The sequence below is a fragment of the Myotis lucifugus genome, unplaced genomic scaffold (assembly GCF_000147115.1).
Source record: "Myotis lucifugus unplaced genomic scaffold, Myoluc2.0 scaffold_189, whole genome shotgun sequence".
In the NCBI taxonomy this organism is placed as follows: Eukaryota; Metazoa; Chordata; class Mammalia; order Chiroptera; family Vespertilionidae; genus Myotis; species Myotis lucifugus.
This window is the reverse complement of record NW_005871237.1, coordinates 1,063,242-1,079,104: the sequence shown is the minus strand read 5'-3', so window position 1 is coordinate 1,079,104 and position 15,863 is coordinate 1,063,242. Positions and strand designations below refer to the sequence as shown.

Here is a 15,863-nt window from a genome sequence, read left to right as displayed (position 1 = left end):
TCAGTAATCCTGAAAAATAAAGAAAAAAATCATGAAAATGATGCTGCTGACCTGTTGTCAGAATCTGCACTTCAGATTCTTCCAATTATTGTAACAAGTACATGTACCAGCCAATATTCTTAACCTTATTAATCGATACCCCTTCCGGTTTTCCTACCCTTCCCAATAATGGTACTGTTTTTTGTTAGGGATATAATCCATGGCATCCAACAAAGAGATGGGCTCCCACCTTTAACTGTGCCATCATGAGTGTCTTGCACTGGTGGCAGCCAGGCTGGTCATGAAGGTGGTCACGGTGATGTTGGCCTCGCGTTGGAGAATGGGAAATAGGCTTCCATTTGAGTTGACTCTTCTAACACCAAGGTGTTCGATATAGTTAAGAACCAACCAAAAGTTGGTATGGAAGACTTGAATTAAGTCCCATTTGGTGATAAGAACACTCAAATAATGTACCTGCTGATGATTCCACAAAGCTCATTTTAGCTTTTTTCCCCAACTTTTAGCATGGCAGTTCCTAATATACCTTAGAAGTGACTCATTTGAGTATTGGTCTCATCTCCTTACCAACCGTACATTTTACAAGGGCCCATTACAGCTAATTCTTGTCAGGAGATGTGCAGGCAGGGATGGCAACAGTCTACAGACAGAACCACCATGACCATGTCCCTTAGTCAAGATAGCCATCACATCAGTAAGGAAAAAGCTGCACATCTATTTTTGATTTATTTCTCCGTGGAAAGTTTCCTAATTTCTGTCCACTTGTATGTCTGGTTTAAGCCAACTTGGTTGCCCCAGTAGGCAGGTAGTTACTATAGAATGACTATCTTCATTTTACTTTTTAAATATCCCAACAGCAATGTTTCCCAGACTGTGTGTGTGAAGATGCTTATAACAACACGTATGCCTGTGTGCGGACCATGTCAGCACGGTGGAACTTACAGTACTGCGAGTTTGACGACCAGGAGGTAAGGTGCCCTGCTGCCTCCCCCATGTCTTGCCAGCGCTTTGTTGGCTGGACTTGGTGGGCGAAGAGCAGTTCCAAGGGTGCTCTCTAGGGAAGATATGTTTCTTCTCTGTACTTCCACTTAGGTTTCCTTCAGCGAAGGAATCGGAATTCCCAGGCCATTCTTCACTGCTCTGTGCCCTTTCTGATGAGGCTCTCTCCACTCCCGCCACCACCCAAACACACTTTAAATGTGCAGGTCACTTTTTCAGATGCGGCTTCCCTACCTGGGGGGGCTGAGAGTCAGACACCTCAACTTGGTCAGAAACTGTCCCGACCACAGCACAGTACTGTGCTGCTCAAACAGATCAGCACGGACGGTCTGATAAGTGGTTTCATACACTTATCAGAAGGTGCTAACCTACGCCAGCTGGCTCCCCACATTGGGCCATGTGGAGCCAACACTCACCACGTTTCTCAGAAGCTGACTCACTCGCCATTTCCATGTAGCTCTTAAGCATTTTAAACAGGCAAGAGAGCTCCCTTCCAACTCAATTCCTGTTCCTCTTCCCCCATAATCTACCCACGTAAGTACTTTATAAGTGACTAGAGGCCCGATGCAGAAATTCGTGCAAGAGTAGGCCTTCCTTCCCCCGGCTGCTGGCACCGGTTCCCTCTGGCACCCAGACTTCCCTCACAGCCCAGCTTTCTGGACGTCAGGTCTAATTAGCATATTATGCTTTTATTATTATAGTCTAAGGGCAGCCACTTGAAACCATTATAGGCAAATTCTGCCTGCCATCTTCCTAGTCTATCACTTGACTCCACTTTGGAGAACAAAGTACAGATTGGAGGGAAATAGTGATATTAGACATGTCTAACAATAGAAATAATAGTATTGTATCTTTCAGCAGCACTGCTTTTCTAACATTTGTGTAACACAGGTTAGGGTACTTTCCCATTCTCATTTGAATCTTCACAATTCTAAGGCAAAAATAAACCTTCAAATGTCAGCTCCCTCTCAGTAACTTCATTTCTAAGTCTAGTTTCTGAGACTCTGCATTTGAAGGTCATGCCTTCTGCTGTCTGCTTTAGTTACAGAAAATAATAACCACCCCCTCCTGACTCTGCCCGTAAAGGGCCCCTTTCCAGCACGTGGGCCATTGACCGAGGCAGTTTAACCCCCGGCAGATGCTCCACTGTCTCATGGATACCCTTGGGCTTTAAGGGTCTTTGTTTTCTTTGAGGATCTTGAGACCAGATGATACTTTCCTGGCCTTGGGTGCTGTCTCCGTCTTCCCCATTTAGGAATAATTCACATGAGTATTTCTTTCCTCCATCCTTTCATTGCCCGTAGGTGTTTGTAGAAGTCTATAACCTGACTGCAGACCCGCACCAAATCACTAACATTGCTAAAAGTATCGACCCGGAGCTTCTAGGAAAGATGAACTATCGGCTGATGATGCTGCAGTCCTGTTCTGGACCAGCCTGTCGCACTCCAGGGGTTTTTGACCCCGGGTAAGTTTCCATTTTCTTCAGTGACTTTGCCAAGTTGGCTCTAGCAGTCTGCTGTTCCTGAAGGCAGCGGGAGCCCGAGGGGTCTCTCTCGCTGTGAGCTGTGCTGTCCCCATGCTCCTGCTTTAGAGTGGGAACATCGTGGCTCAGTGCATCAGCCCGTGTGCCAGGAGAACACGCTGTTTGAAACTTTCTCTTTGTGCCAGTTGGTGCTTGAGAGGTGTAGCCCTGCTCCTCACCGCTGGGGCTCCTCTGCCTCCCTCCTGGCTGGGATTCTTGTCAAGGCACCACTGGCGACCCCTGGGGCGTCTGTAGAGTAACTGACCAAGTCCCACCCTGTTCCCTAGCACTTCCGAGAGCATATGCCTTCATTTCATTTCTCAGAAACCCCGATTACAGAAACGTGAATATTTGCCAGTAAATGTAATGTATTAAACACAGACAATGAAACAGAAGGCATAAACTCTCATGTTGAAATGTGTACGCCACTGCAGTATACAAAGGTAGGAAAGATGTTTACCACCTACTCAGGTCCATTCCTTCCTCTCATTCCTCTTGAGCAGTAACTTTTCACCACGAACATGGCTCAGCATACATACCTCTGAGCCGCCTATGGCAAATCCTGTTATCTTTTGCTTGAAAATTACAGAATTAAACTTTCACTGAGAAAGGATTATTTCAGTTCTTGTAGCCTAATTGTAGGAGAGAGGGAAGAATGCTGTCTTAAGCCAATGAGAAGCGGTGATGTTATTATTTAGCCATTGTCACATGAAGTGGTTCTTCAGTCCAAATTAGAGAGGAGGAATGTATGTGAATGAGTAGGGAAACGGGATTCCAGCCCCTGCTCTAAAATAACAGTAAGAATTAGTTTATCCTAAAAGACAGCAGATAGAAGTAAAAGACAATGTTGTTTCTAGCCTTCACCTGTATTCTTTATGTTTACCAAGTCTCAGCTCAAGTTACCATTCGGCATTCACTCTAACTTCCCCATGGGTGGTAAAATAAGTTCTCTTATGTGCCAGACATTGTCTATACAAATTGCCTTACTGTTTTATTGGTGGCCAGAGGGGTTAATGACTTGCCTCATAATGAACCAGATTCAAACTCATGTCTAAAGTACACACCTGTGGTCTTACCCACCACAGTCTGCATCTTAATTGTAAAAGAAAGGCTTCAGGGCTTTGCAATTATTGGCGGGGCCTTCAGCGAGGGCTAGACTCATCCATCAGGCTGCTTTATACCTTAGGGATCTCCCCTTCCCCCCTAAAAAACAAATCTTGCCTCCTTCCTAATGCCTTCTCAGATTAACCTTCCTGTTTCTTCTCTCCTCTCCCGTTTTGTGTGGTTGACTTGCGATGGAAATGCCCTTATTAAAAGTCCTCCCGTCTTGTGCCACTAGATTCCCGTCTGGTGACTTAATTGGTCTGTTGCTATCCCTTCCTGCCCTCCTTTCCACGTAGCATTTGGAGTGAGGTCCTGGCAACTACAGGGAATGTGACATCCTTTTACTTCTTCTCCCCAGATACAGGTTTGACCCTCGTCTCATGTTCAACAATTTCAGTGGCGGCAGGACTCGAAGGTTTTCAAAACACCTTCTGTAGCGACGTCTGCACACCTGTCTGATGAAGTGAGTGTAGTAGGTGTCTGTAGCTAGTCTTCAAGACCACGCCTGGAAGAGTTTCGGGACTGGCTTGTAAGTCCTGTTTTGAAAAGCACCCCAATCAGCCTACTTCCTGTGCAATGTGTTAAACTGTGAACGCTGCCCGTCTGTCAGGAGCAGCCATCCCCAGTCCCTCCATCCAGCTGACACGACTGCTCCTGAGGTCTGTGTTCTCGTCATACCCTTTCTGTTCTGGGGTCGCTCCCCAGGTGGTCAAAGTCTGAATTTGTAAATCCGTTCAGAAAAATGTGTTTGGTATACAGCATGACCTAAACATGAAAGGACCTGCATAGCATTTCAGATTGAGCACTTGACTCTCAAAAAGTACTAACATCCCATGGCTTGAAGAATAACTATCAGAACTAAATCATCTAATTAAGAGCAAGTACCATTGCTTTCAGAGTAGCAGAAATATGTTGTTTATAGTATCTACCCATCACGATGTGATAAGTCGCAAATCCAAAACATGTCAACCAAGCTCTGTTCATTTTTTTGGGTCTGGACTGGCACACACTGAGCTAGAACAGAAGCTTTTGGTCAAGGCTCATTGCAGGTAGTTTTCGAAGGTGAGAGCCATCTGTTTTCCAGGGGCTGCTCACCATGTGGAGGCTCAGGTAACACCAGGGGTGGGGAAGGGTGTGTTTGAGGGCCTTCTGGAGAGGGGCACTCGGGTTGACAGGTGGAAGGGCTCGTGTTGGGATGCAGTAAGTGCCTGACCAGCAGGGAGTCTGGGTTTCAGTCCCGGGCCGCAGTTGTTTTGACTCTCTCTGCATTTTGCTGACACTCTATCTGTTCGTTAAGATATAAAATTTTTTATAGTTGATGCACAGCTTAGTTTTTCCTGAGTTTGTGTGGAGTCTTGTGTAATTTGGGCCCCATTCACTATTCTCATTAAAACCAGATCTTGTTGGGATTTCCTCACTATTTAGAACTTACATATTTTTGTTTCTTGACTCAAGCCCATTTCCACCATTTTCTTCACAAGAAGGTTAATCAGTGGTGGGACAGCAAGGAAGGAGGAAAAGCTGTGGTTTGTAACCTGTTCAACTCAGGCAGTAGTGGTTTAGCTTTATTTAGGGTCGTAGGCTGAGCTTTAAGCACTTTGTAAGACGTGGTTGTAAGCAGCTTTTCTATCAGAATCCCAGATAGCCATTGGGTTTATTCCTTTACCTCACGCAGTCCATTAACTGGTGGTATTTAGAGGTGAAATAGGCAAATGAAATGGACACCGCTGCTGTGAAATTATAAAAATTTGTAACTAAAAGCAAACTACAATGTGGAATATGGGTTTTGGCTTCATTCTACAGTTTTGATTCTTAACATTTCTCAGTCAACTTCCACATTAATGAAAGTTGGTCATAACTATTCCCGAATAAAAAGAAACCAACTCTTACCAGGTCTTGTACTGTGATGTCATATTATTCAATTAATTCACTTTATGATGCATAGAGTGACACACAAGTCAGCTGGCGACATACCCATCACCACCAGCAGCTTCTGTTTGGGTGATGGGGACACAGTGAGGCCTCTCTGTTGTTGCATTTCCAAGCTGACTGACTGTTGAGTGCCCTCTGATTTGACTCTCCTGGTCATTCTGGATCTGGGCTGAAATCACCTTTCCTTACGAGGCTTCAGTTTGTAGAGGCTAACAGGCTACAAAATGCACAGAACTTTTCACAATGTCTCTGTACGAGGGACCCACTGCAGGAGGCTTGCTTTGTCTCTTAATTGTACTGATTTATTATTTTCCCTTTTAAGAAGGCCAGTTCCCTATCTGTTGGTGCCCTTCAGAGTAGAGAACTACCCATTAGTAATGAACAGAGGACATAGGAATGAACAGATTTTGCCTTATAAAAGTTCCTATTACAAAGCTCTTCCTCAAATACAATCACCAAGTAGGAGACACCTTTTGAACATCTTTGAATCAATGGTGCTGTTGCAAAATACATTTTTTTGGTCAATACAATTGACAACACTAGGGTTTTTGTACAAAATAGTAATGACAGCCATGGAAGTTATACGTTCATCTATGAAAAATGTTCTTAAACTTATTTTTAAGTGTCTAAATGAAGGACTAGTGCTTTTTTTAACGAAAGAATTGTCCCAGGATCCTTATTATGAGAAAGCAAAGAGTATGTCACCTGATCCACCAGTGCAATTGGATGGGAATATTTGGGTTCTTTAGTTTTACCACCACTATGTCCCCCTGAATTTTGTGAATTCCTGTGTTTGCATCATCTGTTCTGGGAGTTACTCTGCCCTGGTTCTGTCATTTCAGTCATTTGACTTAGAAAGTGCCCTTCAAAGGACCCTGTTCACTGCTGCACTTTTCAATGAATTAAACTTTATTTCTGTTCTAGTGGAAACGTGTCCTTTGTCTTAGTCCCCACGTAGTAAGTCTGACAAGACGCTTTCTTTTCCTGATGCTGTTTCGTGTTCCCGTCACTCACCTCGGACTGAACTGGTCATACGCCGGGGTATGGTCTGTTCCTGGAAAGCTCTCCTACACGTGTCCCTCGGGCCAAGCCCCGAGTGAGCCCCACGTAGAAAATCCTTCCTGATCAATCTTTATGCATTTACAGCTTTGGAGAACAATCATCTTGCCTCGGCCGGCTTTCAGTTAAATAAACTAAGCTCACCTTCCAGGGTGCTTTACCTTGATGCCCAGTCATGTGATCCAGTGCCCCAAATAACTTCATGTGGGAGATGGAAAACTTTTCTGAAAGGGAAAGTTTATGTTTTAGGCTTGTAGGCCATGTGGGCTCTGTTGCAACTAAACTCTAAGTAGGGCTACTTTTGTGCTACTATACCAGTCAGTAAAATCAATGTGTGTCTATATTCCAACAAAACTACAAAAACAGGTAGGACCTGATTGCCAACCCCAGACCTAGTAAGTTGCCCCGTATCCTATAAATTATGAAGGTCAAGTAGAAAAACAGGATGTTAGAACACATCCATAAAGTTGCCAGATTACGACACCCCAAAATGGGTAATTTGGGTATATCACAATGTGAAGCCATCAAGTAAAAGGAGAAAGTTTACCTGCATAGACTCTCCCAACTCCTTTTTTTCTGATTTATCCCACCTGTTCCCATTGAGTCTACCTGCAGAACCAACTGCCCTACAGAATTAATCTTTGTTTCATCTTTCTCTACTAGCAATGGGTTTAAAGGGTTGGTCATATGCATACATTGAGAGCAGAGAACCCAAAGACCCCAGGCAGAAAACACTGTGCTGAGACCTCTACTGATGGCCTAGGAATTATATATAAGACAGGATTTAAACGTGGGACACGAGCTAGCTCCGAGTACCGGAGAGGAGGTAACAGTTCTAAATACTGGTCTTTGAGAGGAAGCTTGCATGACCGCCCATCCAGAAGACCCGTAAACATCCTCAACTTGTAGCTGACGTATGATCAGAGGTCCTAGAAGGGCAGACGGACACAAAGGACGCTTGTAATTAGTACTTACTATGATAAAAATGGCTCCGCAGGATAGGTTTTTCCCTCAGCTTAATTCATCCAAGCTCACAAAGCTAATGATAGTCACGGTTCCAAAGAAGATCCAGCTTCAAAGCCATCTTTCTGTCAAACTCTGCTGTCTCTGTGGTCTACGAAGAATTTTCCCTCCATCATATACCTGAGTGCCTACTCTGCCCACTAATGAGTTAGTTATGAAAGGGAATTATCCCATTCCTGACCTCGAGGACATTATGTAAATTAAAAAGAGAACTTAAGAAAAAAAAACTCCAGGCAAGAAAACTAATCACCACTAAACCAGCCTTAAGGGACTTCTTTAAGCTGAAAAGAATGGGTGCTATTAAGTAACAAGAAGACATATGAAAGTATGAATCTCACTAGTAAAGGTAAATATACAATAAAAAGTAATGGGCTAATCATTTATAAAGTTAGTATGAAGGATAAAAGATAAAGAGTAAAAATAACTATAACCAAGAGTAAAAATGTAGAGGTCTAGCACATGTTCAAACTTAAGTTGTCACCAACTTAGACTGTTACAATTATAAATTGTTATATGTAAGCCTCAAGGTAATCACAAAGCAAAAACCTACAAGATATCCACAAAAGATAAAGGACTCTAAACATACCCCACTACAAAAAGTCATCAAACCACAGAGGAAGAGCGCAAGAGAAGAAAGGAACAGAGAGGTCCTAGAAGACAGCCAGAAAACAATGAACAAAATGGCAATAAGTATGTACCTATCAATAATTACTTCAATGGACTGAATTCTCCAATTAAAAGAGTGGCTGAATGGACTTAAAAAAAAACAAAAAACAAGACCCATCTATATGATTGCTTCCTGTAAGAGACTCACTTCAGATGTAAGGACACATACAGACTGAAAGTGAAGGGATAGAAAAAGATATTCCATGCAAACAAAAGACAAAGAAAGCTATACTTAGACAGACTTTAAAATAAAGACACTGCGGCCCATAGACTGAAGGGTCTCGGGTTCTATTCCGATCACGGGCACATATGTTGGCTGCAGACTTATCCCAGGCCCCGACTGGGACCTGTGTGGGAGGCAACCAATCGATGTGTCTCACACATCAATGTTTCTCTATCTCTACTCCTCCCTTCCACTCTATCAATGGGGAAAAAAAATCCTCAGGTGTGGATTAACAAAAAAAAAAAGACTAATCAGAGAAAAAGGGCATTACATAATGATAAAGAGGTCAATCTAACGAGGACATAACATGCATAAATATTTATGCACCCAACAGAGGAACACCTCAATTTATAAAGCAAGTATTAACAGATTGAAAAAAAAAGAAGAGAATTTGTCCCAGATATCGCTATTTGCAGGGCAACTACAGTTTCAGACTAAGAAGGGGAGGGAGGTGCCATTACCATTCAAATGGCTTCTTGTTCCACTTCATGGCCTGTTGTTGCAAGAGAAATCAAAACAGAATTCTCTTCACACCTCATTTAAGTGCTTCCAGCATGGCTGTGGTCACCCAGTGTCCAAGGTGGCTCCTGAGGATCCAATGCATCAGCGTTGGTCCACGCCACCAATAGGACAGTATGTGGTGGTGTGACTTCTGAGGTTAGATCATAAAAGACATGGCCACTCGCGCCTTGTTCTCTCCTGGATACTCTAGGGGTAACCTGCCACCACATGAAGACACCCACACAGCTCTCAGGTGAAGTCTGTGTGGTGCAGATGTGAGAACTGCCAATGACCAGCCCCACCTTGACACCGTGTGAGCCATCTCAGAAGCAGATGAAGAGTGAAGAGTTCATAGGACAACGTGCAGCCCCAGCCGTCATCTTAACTCGTGAGAGACCGACCCCCAAGCCAGAACCACCAGCTAACCTGCTCCAAACTACTGACCCACAAAAAGTAAATGATAAAGTAAATATTTTAGGCTGCTGGTTTTGGAGTAATTTGTTACGCAGCACTACATGACTAATATAATGACCAAAGCTAGTTTACCAAGAAAAACGGGAGCAAGCCTTTTGTCAAAACCTATCCAATTGTAGGTACCTGGGCTAGGGAAAGCTGTCTAGTGGTAAAGGCTCAACTTATCCCCAAAGGGGAGGAAAAGTCATGTACATTACATGCTTGAGGAATGTAAACAAACACTGGTTCCCAGCTATTGTTGCTAACACCAACTAGAGGCTTCCTGGTTGAAACGGTTGTTAAAATGTTCTCGGCACATGTCGGAAGATTTTTTTAAAAAAATATATCTTCTTGATTTTTTACAGAGAGGAAGGGAGAGGGATAGAGAGTTAGAAACATCAATGAGAGAGAAACATTGATCAGCTGCCTCCTGCATACCCTCTACTGGGGATGTGCCCACAACCAAGGTACATGCCCTTGACCGGAATCGAACCTGGGACCCTTCAGTCCGCAGGCCGACGCTCTATCCACTGAGCCAAACAGGTTAGGGCCGGAAGATATTTTAATGGACTCTCTCCCAGGCTCCAGGGGTCCCCATAACTCACAGACGCCAGTGCGGGGGAGTAGAGCACAGGCCAGAGCAGCCCTTAGCAGCTGCAGCACGTCAGGGTTCGGGCTGGGTTTCTGAGGCACCTGTTGTCCAAATCAAGGTCATCAGTCACTAATCCCTTGCCTTGTCCCAATGCTGGGAAAGTAGCTCAGAAGCACAACAGCTTCTGTTCCTGCTCACGTCCCTAAGAAAGAGGCTGCTTTGTGCACTTCTCTTCCCCTGGCCTCCGATCACCCAGAGTAGGAGGGCAGCAACTTTATTAGGTCTGAGATCAACCTGGCGACCTGCATTCCTTTAGCGGCCTGGAAGGAGTGACTACTGACGGAGTCTAACAGGTAGCCTTCAGCCTTGGACTCTGCTTTTACGGACATGTCCACAGACAATGAAGCCCAGGGCCAATGGGTGCCCTGCCCAGCAGGGCAGACAAGAACTGGGGCCTCGGTCCTCCTGCCCCTTGCTTCTCCCTGCAATACCATGGAGGGCCCCATTAAGAGTTCAGCCAGGTGTGAACACTGACTTCAGGAGCCCCTTCCTGTCTCCAAGGGGCACACAGATGTGCCCTGCAGCTGGGAGAGAGACAAAGTGAGCTGGAAATACGGTCCAGAGATCTGGGGGAGAAGGCACATGCATGCCTACCAGCACTGAGCAGGCACAAGGGAGAAGGCCCCCAGACTGCACCTGCGCACGGCCCTCGGTCCTGGATGTTCCAGCATCGCTCTCCTCACGGCGAAATGACAGCACGGGCATCCCTCAGTCCCAGCTGCTCTGAGCACCTGGCTCTCACTTGTCAGAGAGGAAAGACCACATTCTGCCGCTGTATTTATGGGAGCACAAGGGAAGGTGCTGAATATTCAGTCATCCTAGAATCTTGAGTGTTCTGCTTAGAAAATGTCCCTCTTCAAAACTGCACCCTAAGTGATGCGTCCAGATGAATGTCTGTCAGCACCTTGGCCCAAGGGGAGAGCAGCCATTAACACCACAGCAGGAACAAGAGCTTGGAAGATAAGACCGCCTTGCACTGATCGGGTTTCTGGGGTACACAGTACCTTCATATTCACCATCTTATTGGTCCTCACATCAGCCCTGTGAGGTAAGCAAACACTTTACAGGGAAAAAAGTTGGATTTCACCCACAGCAACTGCTACTGTAAGTTTTAACTCTGCTCTTGCCAAAAACAAACTCATGACCTAGGGAGAATTATTTAGCCCCAGTTAAAGTTCTTTTCTCATAATGGAGGAAAGCAGCAGGTGACGCTCACATAATGTGCTGCCCAAAGACCTCAGAATCCAGCTCCATCGTGTAGGAAATTTCATATAAGCTATGAATTCTGCTTGGTAGTCCTCCTCATCCTTAAGATCTCAGCTCTACATCACTTCTAGGAAGCCTTCTCCAGCCTCCTACATGCTCCTAAGCCTCTGGACTTGATCTTCATGACACTTTCCAGTTTGCATTACTCATGCACCCTGGTTCCCATGAGGACACGGGTCATGATGTCCTTTCTCAGAGATCTACCCAGCACCTAACATCCTCAGGGTGATTTATAAAGATTCGTTAAATGAAAGAAATGAAAACACTTGGTGTTCTATTCAAGTTTCTTCTTGTGCAATGAACAGAACAAACTAATATAAAGTGAAAGGTTAAAAAAAATAGTTATAAGAATACAGATTTAACAGTAAACCAGATACACTCATTTCTCAAATATGATTATAATTAGTTCCAAGCTTGATGGCTGGGAAAAGAAAAAAAAAAGAGTAAGGAGGGGGAGGGAGGGGAAGAGTGAGGGAGGAACCATAATAATAAATCTCATTTTAATAAGCATAAACCCTACTACATCTCTAATAATATGAAAGCAATTGAACAGTGTTAGAATATTATGGATCCTATGCATTAAAGCTTTATACTGCAGGTAACTAAACTGTGCGCTCGGGGAAACCAAGGGGTTGGCAGCAGCATGTGTCACCTGGCAAGCTTTTCAGAAGCCAGGCCAAATGAGGACTATACAGGACTCACCTCTCTTGCACAAATTAACAACTTTTTTTAAGGAAGTGATTCAAAGCAAGGACCTCATTTGGTCTTGCAATCTCTTTCAACAGATCCTAAACACTGCTCTTTCGCGGCTACCAGCTTCATAACAAACAACTTTCCCCAAGAGCTACTGGATCAACCACTTACTTTACTTGCAAAAGGACAAAACTCTAAAAAGCAAACTGGAAGAGGGGAGCACAAGGGACAGAAACCGTCCGTGGCCTCATCCACACCCCCAAATGCCAGCCAGCTATCTTCCCCGGCACACGCCAACTCCCCTACAAAGTTTATTTGGAAAAAAGGCACTGAACTTGGACTTTGCAGAAGGCTCGATTTCTACAGCTGCCCTTGTACCATTACTGAAGATCAAAAGGATGTGTCCTCGACCCTGCTATTCTCACTTTGTAGAAAATTTCCCCCAAAAAAACAAAATGAAACCAAAACTACTAAGAAACAAAACCAAACCAAAAATTCTGCAGTTTTAATCACTGCCCACTTCCCTCTTCCTGTCCCATCCCCCCAATCCTTCCTACATGAAGCTTTTGTGCACACTTAACACGTTGCAGACGGATCATGAGAATTCTCGCTTCATGTTACAGTGTTTTACAAAGTATCATACTTTAAAAAGATATTAGCTTGTAAGAACATGTAATAAATAACTTCAAAATGTAATGGGTATTTAATTTTAAAGCGGGCCTTTAACATTTATGTAAAACGTTTTTTGTACTTGTTCAATAGGACCTTATCTGGCCAGTGGGTAAAGCTAGCAATAAAACTGCTCCACAACGTGTTAAGCAAGTAGTGATTCACAAGAGACAAGGACGGTACCTAGTTTCCCATGCTCCTTTGAAGAGGAGCATCCTTGAGGGGGAGTAAAACTCCAGCCTTGCAAGTGTTTGGGGGAGCCTCCGGAACTCGACTCTGAAGCGTTCTCCTGGTGGGTCCAGGCGGCTGTCTGGCTGGTTGCAGTAAGAACACTGGGCTCTGTTACCTGCCCTGCCGGGTTCTCCCCTGCAACAGCACCTGCAGAGGAAAACACAGCAGGTGTTTCACCCTCTGTCACTTAGTACAATCACTTACACGGATGCTAACGGAGCACAAAGGGACAACAAAGCACCGATATCAAGGCTGTGGTTTCACCTCTCAGAATCCCCGGAAGTGCGGTCAGATACTCTGCCCATGAGCGGCAACCAAGAAGGCTTCGAACAAGCAGCGCAATGGAACAACTGGAATGTGCTCACAGGAAGAAGATGGAGAGGCCGAGCAGCTCGGCTGCCGGGACGCGGCCCTGCCTCTCACTCGGGGCCACAGGCAAGCTGCTGGACCTCGATGCACCTGTTTCCTCACCTGCAAAATGGGAATGAGTTAATACGCATTAAGCTTTTTGGAATAATGCCTGGCACACGTTCAGCACTTTGTTTATCCTACAGAGAATCTCCCCCCTCTTTCAAAAACACAGAACCCCTAATTGGGATCATCTGACAGAGTCCCAAACGCAGCATGTAATTCTTGAGAACTGATTTTGTAACCAGTGACACATTCGGAAGAGAAGCCTCGGGCAGGAAGCTAATTCCCTTTAAGGAATAAACATTTCAAAACATCCCCCTGCACCTCGGATAATAACCAAGGCTGAAATCCCAAATTAGATTCCTAAGGATAGTTCAGTGGAAAAGGAACTGTGTGGAGCCATCATTTTCTATTATGATATTCTCACTTGTGAAGCAGCTCTAGTTCTTGAAATGTTACCCCCTCAACCAGTGTAGCCTTGCTATGTCATCAGTGCCACTAGGGGGCAGTGGAGTAGGAAGAACACTGATCTGCAGCCAGCTTGGAGGTCTAAGATCAGGAGACAGTGGTGCTCAGGGTGGGGAGTGGGTGTGGGTTAAACCCAGCCAGTCACCACTGCTGACCACCAATCACTCCCCACCCATGTGAGACAGTCATGTTGACCAAAATTCAAATACTTTTATGTTGAAAGTGGTCTGTTTCAAGGATGGGAGGCCTCAGGGGTAAGAATGGGGGGGGGGGGGGTACGTAGAGGGAGAAGATATCTAAGGAACCTACAATGTTCTATGTTGGTAGTAGCCACAGGGTGTCCCACTTTATAAGTAAAAACACACAAACGTCAACTGACAACATCAACTTTTAATAATGGAAACAAATTGCCATTCCAAAAACAATTTAGGGAAGAAAAATGTTCCCTATAAAAATAAACTTACACTCCTCAAAATTATAAATATTATAACTTTTTACGTCTGCAATTTAAAATGCTCCCCTGCAATATTTCCCCCCTTCATTTGACATCATTCCTGTACCATCACATAGTGAAGAGAAAACAGTATTACAGCAAAGCTTAGATAATTTAACGTAAGAATTTGCACAATGATTTTTAAAAATCAGTGGCCTTACTGGCCCTTCTTTTACACATTAACCTCGCTGCAGTAACCAGTGTCTTGGAGAGAGCATCGATCTTCAAGAACAGTAAGAATTTTCCGAATTGCAACTTGTAGTGCACACGACAATAAACAGGGTCTGGATGATACAGGTGAGGGTGCCTATTTTAGACAATCTACTTCAAGTAAAAAAAAAAAAAAATTCACAGATACCCATCAGCTACTACATTAGGTTCTAACAGTGTCTTAATCTGAGAAACAAATGCTTCACAAAATATAAGCTTACTGGGATGGGTAGAGAAAAGAGCAGGTGGTTGATAACACTATACTCAAACCCAAGCCACAGTCTGAATAGTAAAACCAGTATAAAAACCGTGAAGGCATTCCCTGAACAATAAAGTGTTGGGTGACAATGACACTAAAACCTCATCAATGCACTAAAAAGAAGTCACATGCAAAATTAAACAAGATGTGCCATACATATTTTATAGCTAGCTCTACTTTTTTTTCCATCTTTCCTCGAAAAGCTTAGGAAGATACGATTGTCTCAGTAACGTGTGGCACAGCATCGCCAGCACTTCATCTGCCTCCGAGAGGGAGCTCTCTGACAGTCAGAAGAGCCCCCGGGCGGGAAACAAATGCATTAAAAGGCACAGTTCGCGGAGAAGGCAAAGAGCTGAAGCACCTTGGAATTTCACAAAGAATCCAGTAGGTGTCACCAAAGCGTTAACAATTCCTTGGGAATTTATAAAAACAAAAAATATCTAGACAAAAAAAATAGACTGTAAATCCCTCTCTAGAACCACAGTACACCTTTCCCATTGTTTTCAGATTAATTGCTGCATAAAATGAGGTTATTTAACTTGCTTTAAGGAAGGCTTCTATTGCACATGCATTTCTTTGGTCGGAAGGAACATGCACTTTTGATAAAATGTTTCCATAAATTGCCCCTCTGTGGTGCCAGGGGAGGGCCCTCCCCCTTCTTGCTGTCGTCCTCCTCAGTGAAGGCCTCCTCTTTGGGGTGATCGATCACAGAGCCCCTCCATCGATCGCCCTGCAGAGGGTGGCCTGGGCCTCCCTCTGCAGGGAAATGGTGGGGCCCCCCAACCAATCACATCACACCCACCTTGGCTGGCCTGGCGCCAGTGCCTGTCACAGTGTGGTCATCTGGAAGATAGTCAGGATGGTCGTTCCGTTCGGTCATTCGGTCGATTTGCATATTACACTTTTATTATTATAGATGCTTTCTTACAAAATGACACATATTAAATATAGACAGTTTAGGAAATACTGATAAGCAAATAAGGAAATAAAAATTGACCATACTTTTGCTACTAGCAAGAACTTAGATGCCAG

General features: G+C 44.3%; 1 protein-coding gene across 1 annotated transcript in view; it reads left to right on the top strand.

Moving 5' to 3' along the window:
* Positions 1-6,484, top strand: part of GNS (glucosamine (N-acetyl)-6-sulfatase) — a 48,244-nt gene extending 41,760 nt beyond the window's left edge. Inside the window, exons 11-13 of the mRNA XM_006096862.3 lie at positions 855-965; positions 2,301-2,461; positions 3,981-6,484. Of these exons, the coding sequence (XP_006096924.1) occupies positions 855-965; positions 2,301-2,461; positions 3,981-4,059 (351 nt within the window). The 3' untranslated portion in view covers positions 4,060-6,484. The remainder of the gene's footprint in view (positions 1-854; positions 966-2,300; positions 2,462-3,980) is intronic.
* The last annotated feature ends 9,379 nt before the right edge of the window (positions 6,485-15,863 follow it).